The sequence below is a fragment of the Schistocerca cancellata genome, chromosome 3 (assembly GCF_023864275.1).
Source record: "Schistocerca cancellata isolate TAMUIC-IGC-003103 chromosome 3, iqSchCanc2.1, whole genome shotgun sequence".
Classification (NCBI taxonomy): Eukaryota; Metazoa; Arthropoda; class Insecta; order Orthoptera; family Acrididae; genus Schistocerca; species Schistocerca cancellata.
The window spans coordinates 658,746,042-658,758,755 of NC_064628.1; the positions used below are offsets into that span (position 1 = coordinate 658,746,042).

A 12,714-nucleotide genomic window follows, 5' to 3' on the forward strand; every position below is an offset into this window, starting at 1 on the left:
CGAACCTGCGTAGATGTAGATGTAGATACGACCGTAGCAGTCGTGCGGTTCCAGACTGAAGCGCCTAGAGCAGCTCGGCCACAACGACCGGCTATTGCTAGATCATCGAAAGGTCTTCGGTCAAGGTTACCATCCTGAGACATTTGTTCTTCAAGGCCACAGGTCGAGGTCCTCCTGAGGCAGGAGCATGAGCATGTGGTCTGCATACCTACACATCTGATATATGCCTCAGCCTTTTGGGAAATTTCGTTTTTGCAATTTACAGCAGAGTATTATGCCCAGTCATGTTTCTGAAAACGCCCCGTCGTGTAGTTTTCCTTCATCTCTATTTACAGTTTTGTTACAATTTTCCAAAAAATGCACACTTTTCGAGATCATAAATATGCAACTTTAAATGTTTAACAAAACCACAGCGCGTTATTTACACAAGTTACACTCTTAAACAACTCATAGCGACTACGGTCTTGGAAATTAGTACTTAACGTCGGTTGGATGTGTATTAAACTATTACTTTTTTTAGTCTTTTATGCCTGGTTTGATGCGGCTCGCTACAAATTCCTCTCTTGTGCCACACTGTTCAGCTCAGAGTAGCACTTTCAACCTACGTCCTCAATTGTTTGCTCGATGAATTCCAATATTTGTCTTTCTCTACAGTTTTTACCCCCTACAGCTGCCTCTAGTACCATGAAAGCTCTTCTCTGATGACTTAACCGATTTCTACCATTTAGTCCCTTCTTCTTGTCAGTGCTTTCCATATACTCCTTTCCTTTCCGATTCTGCACAGAACTTCCTCATTCCTTACCTTATCAGTCCACCTATTTTTCAACATTCGTCCGTAGCACCACGTCTCAAATGCTTCGATTATCTTCTTTTCCAGTTTCCCCCCATTTCGAGTTTCACTACCATACTATGATGCGCTCCAAACGTACATTCGCAGAAATTTCTTCCTGAAATTAAGTCCTATGTTGGCCAATAATGCGCTTTTTGCCAGTGCTAGTCTACTTTCGATGTCCTCCTTGCTCCGTCCGTCATGGGCTATTTTACTGCCTAGTTAGTAGAATTATTCAACTTCATCTACTTCGTTACCATCAATCCTGATGTTAAGTTCCTCGCCGAACTCATTTCTGCCACTTCTCATTACTTTTGTTTTTCTTCGATTTAATCTCATCCATATTCTGTACTCAGTAGACTGCTCATTCCATTCTGCAGATCTTGTAATTCATCTTCAATTTCACTGATAATAGCAATGTCATCAGCGAATCTTTTCATTGATATACTTTCACCTTGAATATTAATTGTACTCTTGAACCTTTCTTCTATTTCCCTCATTGCTTCTTCGATGTATAGATTGGATAGTAGGGGCGAAAGACTACATCCCTATCTTGTACCCCTTTTAATCTGAGCACGTCGTTCTTGATCTTCCTCTCTTATTATTCGCTCTTGGTTCTTGTGCATGTTGTATGTTACCCGCCTCTCCCTGTAGCTTATCCCAGTTTTCCTCAAAATTTCGAACATCTAGCACCAATTGATATTGTCAAACGCTTTTTCCAGATCGACAAATCTTATGAAAGTGCCTTGATTTTTCTGTAATCTCGCTTGCATTATCAACCGCAATGGTGCCCTTTGCTAACGCCAAACTGATCGTCACCTAACACGCTCTCAACTTCCCTTTACATTCTTTGTGCATTATTCTTGTCAGCAACTTTGAACTGTTAAGCTGATTGTGCGGCAGTTCTTGCACTTGTGGGCTCTTGGAATCTTGGGTATTCTGCAGATGATGTTTTCCGATAGTAGCGTTCTCATTTCTGGTACTAAATAAACAGGTCAAATCTCGTATCCTAATTGCAGGATGGGGAATTCATCTGGGACACGCAGATGCAAGGAGAGATCCTGGCCGGCTTCTACTACGGATACACGATTGGTCACATCCCAGGAGGTGTGCTCGCTGACCGTTTCGGTGGTAAGGTCGTCTTGCTATTCAGCGTTCTTGTCTCATCTCTGCTGGCGATTCTGACACCACTGTCTGCTTGGGCTGGCTACTACGCGCTGTTTATTAACAGATTCTGCCAGGGACTCAGTCAGGTACTTTTACTTCTTCCATCTTCATAGTAAATTATTTGATGAATGCTTAATGTGCTAATAACGTCAGTGATTAGTGTATTGAAATAATTTATTGGTATGCACTGGTGCACAATTTCATAACTGAACTAACATAAACATGTCGTCAGACAAATATCACCATGATATAACTTCCAATTAAACTTAAAATTACATCTTCTAATGTTAGCGATGATACAAAAAACAGCTTGCATCTTCTGAGAATACTCTAGCGTCTAGACAGAACATTCTTAGGTAAAGGCACCAAATTATAGGGCTACGAGAGGTGTTTAATATATTTCCCAGACATCGTGTGTCACACTTTTGCAATCACGAACTGCAGAACGCCGACTCCTCTAACACACACTTTTTCAGTTGTCAAGGTATTTTTAATCATCAATACGCCGAGACAAAGACAGATCACATTAAAAACTACAATACATATTCTGTATTCAATTGCCTTACAATTCTGGTGCAACACACAAGCCCATCCGGAAGACAAGCTAGAGTTATCCGTTGTATTTATCTCACAAACAGTAAAGACCTGTGGCTTTAGGTCACCGTGCGTTCTACATGTCCTTGTATTCTCGAGCATAAGTGCATAAAATGTTTGAGTCCAACAGATATCCATTCAATGAAAGCTGTATCTCATTCTACTTGCTTTACTACTGACGGCCGCACCTCGTTAAATACACTCCCAAAATATAGACAATATTTTTCCAATTGTTTATCGAGTACGCTTCACGAGTAGCTGGATCACCAGGGATAGGAGAAGCTTGAAGTAAAAGAGGTGATGCAACAATGCACGTATCAATATGGAATATAACTTATTCAGTATGAGAAGTCGTACTTGTATGATTAAGCTTTGGGAGAGTTTTGTCATGACCCCTTGCACTGTGCTGCGGTGTGTGCCCCCTTTTTCTTTTTAACTGAGGAACGATCCTCGGCTGTTTTTGTTTCCAGTCCAGCGCACAATGCAGTAACGGTTATTGGTGGTATAGATTACACCCTTCGATTTTATTCCTTGGCTCCCTTACCCATACATTTAACTTTTTTCTATTGCTGGACTGTAGCTATACATTACGTTCTGTCAGTCCCCTCCATACACTTTACCACTAGTTTGGTGCAACAAAGGCACTCCTCAGTTTCAGTCTTTTTTGATATATTAAAAAAGGTCAGAATTTCAGAAAAAGCGGAATATCTTTAATTTGATGACAATTTTTATTTCAGTTTGGAAAATGTTTTTTTTTAGGTGATGAAAAGTAATGAAAAAATATACTCCTCTTCAGATCACCGAAGTTGAGCAACGTAGGCCGCGGTCGGTACTTGGGTGATTTACCGCCTGGGTACGGCACCTGTTGCTGCTTACTTACTTTTACATCGCGGCAAAAGGGACTAGGGATGGTGGCGTAAAGTCCCTGATAAACCGTCTATGCTTCAATGTGTTAGATTAAAATCCAAACTTTTCTACAGCGTCTCGTGAAATGAGGGCTTGTGGCACTGTTGATAGTGAGACCTGCGTCGGATGGGGATGTTAATCTCGATGACCCCTTTGGCGCTATTCGACAGGAGTAAACCACTAGCACTGGGTTTCACCCTCTCTCTCTTCTATCATCATCATGAAAAACATGACACCACACTATACACACATATTACACTGACCCACACTTACCAGTACACTTAAACACAAAACCCTCACAATTTTAGAATAATAGAAATTAAACTTTCAAATTAGTCAGCTGAATCTGCCACTGGGAATCTCCCAGCCAGAAAATCCATACAGCGTAACTTACGGCTTAATTGCTCAACTGAAACTGAACTTATTTATTTTTATCCGTCTCTAGGATCAAATATAAAGAAAGTCTTTTTTATTTCAAGGGTGGCACAATACCCGCTATTCAGACGACTGTTTGCACGTGGGCACCTGACCACGAAAGGAGCCTGTTTTCCCTTATTTTCCTAGGTAAGCATCAACAAATTTTGTTTTAACTTCCTTTCAGTAAATAGTAGACCATGTTAAGGTATGGGTCATTTATGGTGTACGTTCTCGTTAGGACTGTCGGATACGTGACACATGTTTTTTCTCGCATGGTATCTAACGAAGATTGAAATTCGAGAAGACTTCACATAGCAATTGATATTTCATCAATCTCTTAAAGATTTTCACAGAAATGAAGAATTGATGAACATTAGCTCTACATAATCAGATAGTTCCATTTTTGGCAGACAACTGTTCGATAGTTATGTTTTATCTTTGACAAGGATTACCTCGGCCGATCACGTGTAAACTTCTATCTCGGCCCTTTTTCATGGTATTCTCGTCGATCTCCGACATCCAACTCGTCAGTCGAAACCAGGGGTGTCTCTGAAAACGTCCAGTGCAGCTCCGGACAAAACGTCAGGAACATGACAACCACCATACAACCTGGGACATCGACTGTCAACAGTCAGAGGATGTTGTCCAGCTCGTTCACGTGTTTTGTTGTTGTGGTCTTCAGTCCGAAGACTGGTTTGATGCAGTTCTCAACGTTAAACTGTCTGGTACAAGTCACTTCACCACTGCATACAGCACCCTATATCTATCTGAACATACTTGTTGTAGACAATCCTTGGTCTTCAACAATGTTTCCTTCCCCGATCACCACACACACACACGTATTTCCCTCTGTTAACAAATTAACAAGACTACACTCCAATTACTTTCAGAAAAGACTTCAGAATCCTGAAATTTATATCGTAAAATATTACCAGTCAGCATTTTGTGTCCATTCCCTTCTGGCTTCATCAGCCTTTTCTTTTCTTTTCTTTATTCTCAAATACCGCAATTCATCTGCAACTTTCAGTGTCTCATTTCTCATAGCATCACCTAGTTTAGTTCGTCTATACTCTATTATTACTGTTTTATATTTGTTGATGTTCTACCCTCTTTTAGATAGAGCGTTAATGCCTTTCCACAGATGTGCCAAGTCCTTAGCTGTCTCCAAGAGATTTATGGTGTCATCGGTAAAACTTTTTTATTTCTTCTCCCTCAACTTTAATCCGTTTTCTAAATTCCTCCTCAGTTCGTTTTATTGCTTGCTTAATATGCGCACTGAATAACGCTGGGGTAGACAAAAAACTCTCTTCCCGTCCGTTTCATTTCGTCCACTATTAAGCTGTAGTGTGGTTTCTGTAGAAGCTGTAGATACGAGTAAACCTCCACGTTCTGTATCGTACCAGTATTATCGTAGGAATTTTAAAGAATGTATTCGAGTCAAGATTGTCAAAAGCTTTAACTAAATCTATTATTGCTATTAATGTATGGTGACTTCCTTTTCAGTCTAACTCCTAAGATAGGCCACAGGGTAAGTGCTGCCTCGTGTGTTCCTACATTTCTCCGGTCCCCAAATTGGCTCTGAGCACTATGGGACTCAACTGCTGTGGTCATAAGTCCCCTAGAACTTAGAACTACTTAAGCCTAACTAACCTAAGGACATCACACACATCCATGCCCGAGGCAGGATTCGAACCTGCGACCGTAGCGGTCGTGCGGTTCCAGACTGTAGCGCCTTTAACCGCTCGGCCACTCCGGCCGGCCGGTCCCCAAATTGATCTTAACCCAAGCCGTCTTCTTGTAATCGCTCCACTCTTCTGTACATAATTCACGTTAGTACTTTGCAACCATGACTTATTAAACTGATAGTTCGGTAATACGAAAATCTTATCTTCCATCTCAACAACATCCACTTCATCCTCCCTTTCCATAACATGGCTTTAAGTTTGATTTTTACAGTTCTTCTTCACACAGGTGGTCGGACACAGTCTGAAAAGCTTGTAAGGGTGTTGTAGGTTTTGCTGTGCTGAGACGTAAGTGTTCAGAAAAAAAACTGGACACATTGTGCCCTTTCCGAATCAATTAGCATTGAAGTTAGCCAGTTAGGCCGTTGCGTGAGCAGATTCAAGCAGCTCGCCAGAGACAGTGTCGCCGAACGTGTTCCTCATTTGGTTTCCTAAAACCGAACAAGACAGCGATACAGAAACTGGACATGGGATGATGGTAAAGAACGAACTGGAGTCAAAGGCTAAGCAGTCTCTTGTATTAGCATACACCTATGAGAATAACCGACGTTAATTGTGCTCGAATTTGCGCGCGCAGTGGCCTGATTGGCTAATTTCAGTGCTAATTAACTAGGAAACGGAGCAACGTAACGATTCTAAACAATTATTTCTCAGCACAACCTATCCTACAACACCCTTACAAGCTTTTCAAAATGTTTCTGATCCCCCCTGCATATTACTCCCACCTTTCAACCTCCATTTCTTTGATTTGTGCTGGTTTTCGATATGAACTCTTTATATTTATATAGCTGCTGCTCTTTTCTCACAACTGTTTCTTTTGTTTACTTTAAGCGGCATCCAGTTTCCCATAATCGCACGCGTTTCTACAGCCTTCTCTTTCATTTTGCACTTCCCGTCAGTTTCTTTCTTTAACATCTATATTCCCTTTTGGTTTCTCCGTTTGTTACATTGTTGCATTTTCTCCTCTCGTCAGTTATATTCTATATATCTCTTCCCTCACATGTTTGCATTAGCAGAAGACCTTGTGGAAGGATATCACTTTTATGATGATGCTCTCAATTTTGTGGCTGATTTACCAACATGTACCACTTTTCTTCCATACGGAGATACAAGATGTGGTTTATCGCTGTTATAAGTGAGTCGACTTGAATATAAGTTACATAATCCGAGGCATAAATTTTAGTTTATAAGGAAGTTTATTGCTTTTTTTTACTCATTATGTTATTTTAATTTCTCACAGCAATTTGCTTTAACAAGTTAGTCTGACAGATGATACCCTTGGCTTAATGAGATTTCGCTTTGCTGACAGGGATGTTTATTGGAAACTTGGTGTCCATGGCGGTGACGGGCGCCCTTTGCGAGACTGTGATTGGGTGGCCGCTTTCCTTTTACGTTTTTGGAGGCGTTGGGATTCTATGGAGTGTGTCTTGGTTCCTGCAGGCTGCAGATTCGCCGGCACAGCACCCGTACATCGACCCAGTCGAACGCAGCTACATCGAAGCTACGATAAAGTCAGCTGCCAAGGTAACATAACCGCGCACACCTACCATAGCTTTCCACTGCTTCAAACAGGTGAATTTATAGTTGACTCCGCAGCTTCCCTGCTGAGAACCTAGTGTGGAGGGTCCTCTTCAGTGATGGCTGATAGTAGTGAGAAGTATCAAGCCGATAGGTGAGCAAGGAGTAGCCGTACAGTAGTTAACTGACTCACACACATGCCATAACTCAGTTGCACTGTTTCTCCCAGCTCTGATAGGGCATGCTTATTTACTGGCAGATTTTGCCAATGGGAAAACTGGTAGAAGCCGATCTTGGGGCATATCAGTTTGAATTCCTTAGAAATGTTGGAACAGATGAGGCAATACTGACCCTACGACTTATCTTAGAAGATAGAGTAAGGAAAGGTAAACCTACGTTTCTAGCATTTGAAGACTTAGAAAAAGCTTTTGACAGTGTTCACTGGAATACTCTTTCAAATTCTTAAGGTGACACGGGTAAAATACACGGAGAGAAAGGTTACTTACAAAAAAATAGTTCAAATGGCTCTAAGCACTATGGGACTTAACATCTAAGGTCATCAGTCCCCTAGACTTAGAAATACGTAAACGTAACTAACCTAAGTACATCACACACATCCATGCCCGAGACAGGATTCGAACCTGCGACCGTAGCAGCCGTGTGGTTCCGGTCTCAAGCGCCTAGAACCACTCGACCACAGCGGCCGGCGGATATTCACAATTTATACAGAAACCAGATGTTATAAGAGTCGAGGGGTATGCAAGGGAAGCAGTGGTTGGGAGGGGAGTGAGAAAGTGTTGTAGCGTATGCCCGTTGTTATTCAATCTGTATATTGAGCAAGCAGTAAAAGAAATAAAAGAATTCGGATTAGGATTTAAAATCCATGGAGAAGAAATAAAAACGTTGAGGTTCGCCGATTATATTGTAATTCTGTCAGAGACAGCAAAGGACCTAGAGGAGCAACTGAACGGAAAGGACAGTGTCTTGAAAGGAGGATATAAGATGAACATCCACAAAAGCAAAACGAGGATAGTGGAATGTAGTCGGATGAAATCGGGTGATGCTGAGGGAACTATACTATGAAATGAGAGACTTAAAGTAGTAAATGAGTTTTGCTATTTCGGAGCAAAATAACTGATGATGGTCGAAGAAGAGAGGATATAAAATGTAGACTGGCAATGGCAAGGAAAGCGTTTCTGAAGAAGAGAAATTTGTTAACATCGAGTATAGATTGAAATGTCAGGAGGTCGTTTCTGGAAGTATTTGTGTGGATTATAGCCATGTATGCAAGTGAAACATGGACGATAAATAATTTAGACAAGAAAAGAATAGAAGCTTTCGAAATGTGGTGCTACAGAAGAATGCTGAAGATTATATGGGTAGGTCACATGACTAATGAGGAATTGAATGGAATTGGGGAGAAGAGAAATTTGTGGCACAACTTGACTAGAAGAAGGGATCGGTTGGTACGACATGTTCTGAAGCATCAAGGGATCACCAATTTAGTATTGGAGGGCAGCGTGGAGAGTAAAATTCGTAGAGGGAGACTAAGAGATGAATACACTAAGCAGATTCAGAAGGATGTAGGTTGCAATGGTTAGTGGGAGATGAAGAAGCTTGCACAGGATAGAATAGCATGGAGAGCTGCATCGAACCAGTCTCTGGACTGAAGACCACAACAACAACAACTTCCTACCCGAATGGGAAATGTAAAGTGAGACCAAATAATTAAGAAGTGCATTTCCATATTTATTGCATGGAGGTAATGAAAGAATCATAGCGAACAAGATGTTTGTCCATACAGTAAAAAGAGTTCTAGATAACGTGGGCGTGGTTTTAGTGAAGATTATTGTAATGTGCTTGCATATTATTGTTTTCGTGATGATTCTGCAACACCCCTGGTGCAGTGATATTGAGACCTCATAGCACCCAAGTTGGACATCTTCCTACAGCAAGTGTTAACTTGCTAATTATCCACTGGCGACGTCGCCGTACATCTGGGTTGTAGCTGTTCACTCACTGTAAATTATAGTGAGATGTTACATCTGTTTGCTGATTACTGAATTAGTAAATGATTAGCAAGACATCAGACTTCCAATCATTTAAATGTATATTAGATGTTACCAAATTTCCCTTGCTCATAAATGCTTTTCTTGCTATTCTCAATCTATTTTTCTGTCCTCTTTACTTTGGATGTCATCAGTTGTTTTGCGCTAAAAATACCGAAACGTACTTACTACTTTTAGTGTCTGACTTCCTAACCTAACTCCCACAGGATCGCCCGATTTAATTCGATTATATTCCATTACCTGTGTTTTGTTGTTGTTTATGATATGTCTTTTCAAGACATTGCGTACTCCATTGAAATGCTCTTCCAAGTCCTTCGCCCCTATGAAAGAATTACAATGTCAACAGCAAACCTCAAAACTTTTTTTTTCACCCTGAACTTTAAATTTCCCTCTGGTTTCCTTTACAGCTTGTTCAGTGTACAGATTGAGTAGCATGAGGGATAGGCTCTCTCCCCTGAGCCTCGCTCCGTTAACGACTACTGCCCTGCCACTCTTATAACTGTAGTGTGCTTTATGTACAAGTCGTAAATAACCTTTCGGTCACTGTATTTCGTCCCTGCTACCTTTAAAATTTCAAAGAGTGTAGTCCAGTCAATACCATCAAAAGTTTTCTCAAAATCTACAAATACTATGAATGAAGGTTTGACTTTCTTCTAAGATCAGTCGTAGGAGCAGTATTGCCTCACATGTTTTTCGTATATAAGTTTTGATACTGAAGGTAGTCTTTGTTTATGTGTATTAGCTGATCCAAACTTCATGTCTCATATGACAAACGTGGTCAACCAGAATTCCACCAACAGTTTTTGGAAGTGGTAGTGTGGCCTAAAACAAGAAAAAAAGTCCAGTAAACATGAACTTATTAGGCCTAATAGCTCAGGAATATTTGTTGCTAAGAAGTCAAATGTGTTTCCACAACCGTTTACTATTCGCATAGGCTCATAAAATAAAAGTATAAGCTACAAGATTCTGACTCTGAAATTATATCTGTTGGACAATCTCATAAAACTCCGTACTGCATTTAGAAATCTTTTGAACATTGTTGAATCTTAACAATTGTAACAAAATGAAACGCCTGCAGCCGCCCTCATGACCTTACTTATTGTGTAGCTACTAGTTTCGGCGTTTCAGTGCGCCATCTGCAGGCATAAGTTGATGCTGAAGGGGTTATCACGATCCATATATACGAGGCATCAGTGGCCAACGTAGCTGGTTTACGCAGACTATGTGTAACAGTGATGTCGTCCTCCAACCATCAAATGGAGAGATGACGTCACAGTTACAGATAGTCTGCGTAATTGTATTAAAAAGCTAAACATATCTTTGCGTACCTTGTTGAACCTACATAGCAAAAGAAATCGTTTACATTAACTAAAATAATTTTCTTCTTTGATGTTACAGAAGAATCTTCCCGTGCCATGGAAGAGCATTATAAAAACGCCAGCCATTTGGGCTCTCATTGCCATCATGATCACCTTCGACTGGAGCTTCTATTTGCTGGTCACGCTGCCGTTATACCTCGGCCAAGTCTTGCATTATGATATCCGAAGTGTGAGTGTATACTAGTAGTTTTTCCAAAACTCTAAAAGTATCCTTTAGTAATACAGATTCAGTGCTGCATTGTTTCACATTCTCAAAAGGGAATTACTGCAAGTTTCTTGAACAAACCTAACGATCTCAGAACTCGAGCACGAAATGCCGGAAGTGTGAATTAATTGATCAGTTGCAATATGTCCGATATAAAATGTGGTGAAGAGTTGTGAAGCGAAGAAGATCATAGGAAATGAAGAGAGATAATAGCTTCGTAGGTCAACGTAGATTATAAAATAATATTTATTGTTATTTATAGCCTTTATTATCGTCAGTTTGCTACATATGTTACATGTTGCCTAATCAAATTGTCTTACAGCAGATCCTATATTTTTACAAAATCTAACATTTAATAAGAGTAATAGCTGCACTGGAAATAAATGACACGGATTCAACAAGACGTTAACAGATCTCTATGAAGTATATGGCAACAGATGTCTATGCAAAGATCAGCAATTTCTGTAAATTTCGGGCCGATGATTTTTTGGAGCAGAGATGGTGTCTGACACTTTCAAGCTGTGTTCCATCGGTTCAGATCACGCAAATTTAATGGTAAACACATCAACATTCACAGTCATGCTCCTCAAACCACTGTATCACGAGACTCGCCCAGTGATACGAAAACTTATCCTGCTCGAAGATGCCGTCAACGTGGGGAAGACATTTAGCATGAAAGGATGTAAGTAGTCCGCACTAGTGTTCACATAGTCCACGGTTGTCGTGGTGCCCCAACGAAACCCAGCTTATCGTTCCCCATAGAACAGTCCTGTCCCCACAGCTCTGCGACCGTGGCGCGGCAAATTTTTCAAGCAGCTGTTCTCCTTTATGATGGTGTATACGGAAACTGCCACAGACATGGTGTAAAAAGAAATCTGATTTATCTGACTAGTAGATAAGTTTCCTTAGCACCAATGTCCGATATCGATGACACTATGCCAAGTTCAGTTGTAACTGATGACGTCTTTGGGTCAATATGGGAACTTTTGGGGGTCACCTGCTGCGGACCCCAAGCTCAGTAACTTGGGATGAACACGTGTGCTTGCACCATCATTATTCTTTGTCGAGAGACCTGCCACAGATCGCCCCCTATCCTGCTTTACAGAAGAGGCAAGCCTTCAGCCTCCGCGACCTGGAATGGACGTCCAGCACATTGTTACCTACTCATGGTTTCACCGTTCTTCAACCACTGTTCGACAACAGCAGTTTGCAAATAGCCACCCGGCTTCGCCATTTCAGACATGCAGCTTCCCAGGCGCCGGCCAATATAACCAGCCCTTTGTCAAACTTCCTTACGTCAATTAATTTACACATATTCGTCCTGCAACGTCGCTAAAATGATTCACCATTCGTCTCGCTCCGCTTATATATTTTCCTTACCGCGTCACGTGCCCGCTTATCCTGACACATTCAGTCTCGCAGTACGAAGTGGACATAATGTTTTGGTTCATTAGAGTATATCAATAAAAGGCTACATCCTGGCCATTTACGAGGTTGTGGAAGACTATTCGTGATAGCGCGGAAGCTCTGTAACAAGTAAGTCTGGAAAGCCCGCACGCAGAATCACGGTTTGAAGGGTGGAGGGGGGAGGAGGCGGTGACTTCGTGCTCGGTTCCTATTTGAGCTAGGAACATATTGTAAAATGTTTTTGGTTAAGCCCGGACGAGCGCCCATTTGCAAAGCCATTCAAAGTTCTGTCTTCCGTACCTATGTTGCAGTATACAGGGTTATTACAAATGATTGAAGCGATTTCACAGCTCTACAATAACTTTATTATTTGAGATATTTTCACAATGCTTTGCACACACATACAAAAACTCAAAAAGTTTTTTTAGGCATTCACAAATGTTCGATATGTGCCCCTTTAGTGATTCGGCAGACATCAAGC

The 12,714-nt window shown here is 41.1% G+C and overlaps 1 protein-coding gene across 1 annotated transcript in view; it reads left to right on the forward strand.

Moving 5' to 3' along the window:
- LOC126175624 (sialin-like) overlaps window positions 1-12,714 on the forward strand; it is an 84,467-nt gene that overhangs the window by 18,756 nt on the left and 52,997 nt on the right. The window contains exons 3-6 of the mRNA XM_049922508.1: window positions 1,849-2,082; window positions 3,976-4,060; window positions 6,965-7,179; window positions 10,641-10,790. Coding sequence (XP_049778465.1) covers window positions 1,849-2,082; window positions 3,976-4,060; window positions 6,965-7,179; window positions 10,641-10,790 — 684 coding nt within the window. The remainder of the gene's footprint in view (window positions 1-1,848; window positions 2,083-3,975; window positions 4,061-6,964; window positions 7,180-10,640; window positions 10,791-12,714) is intronic.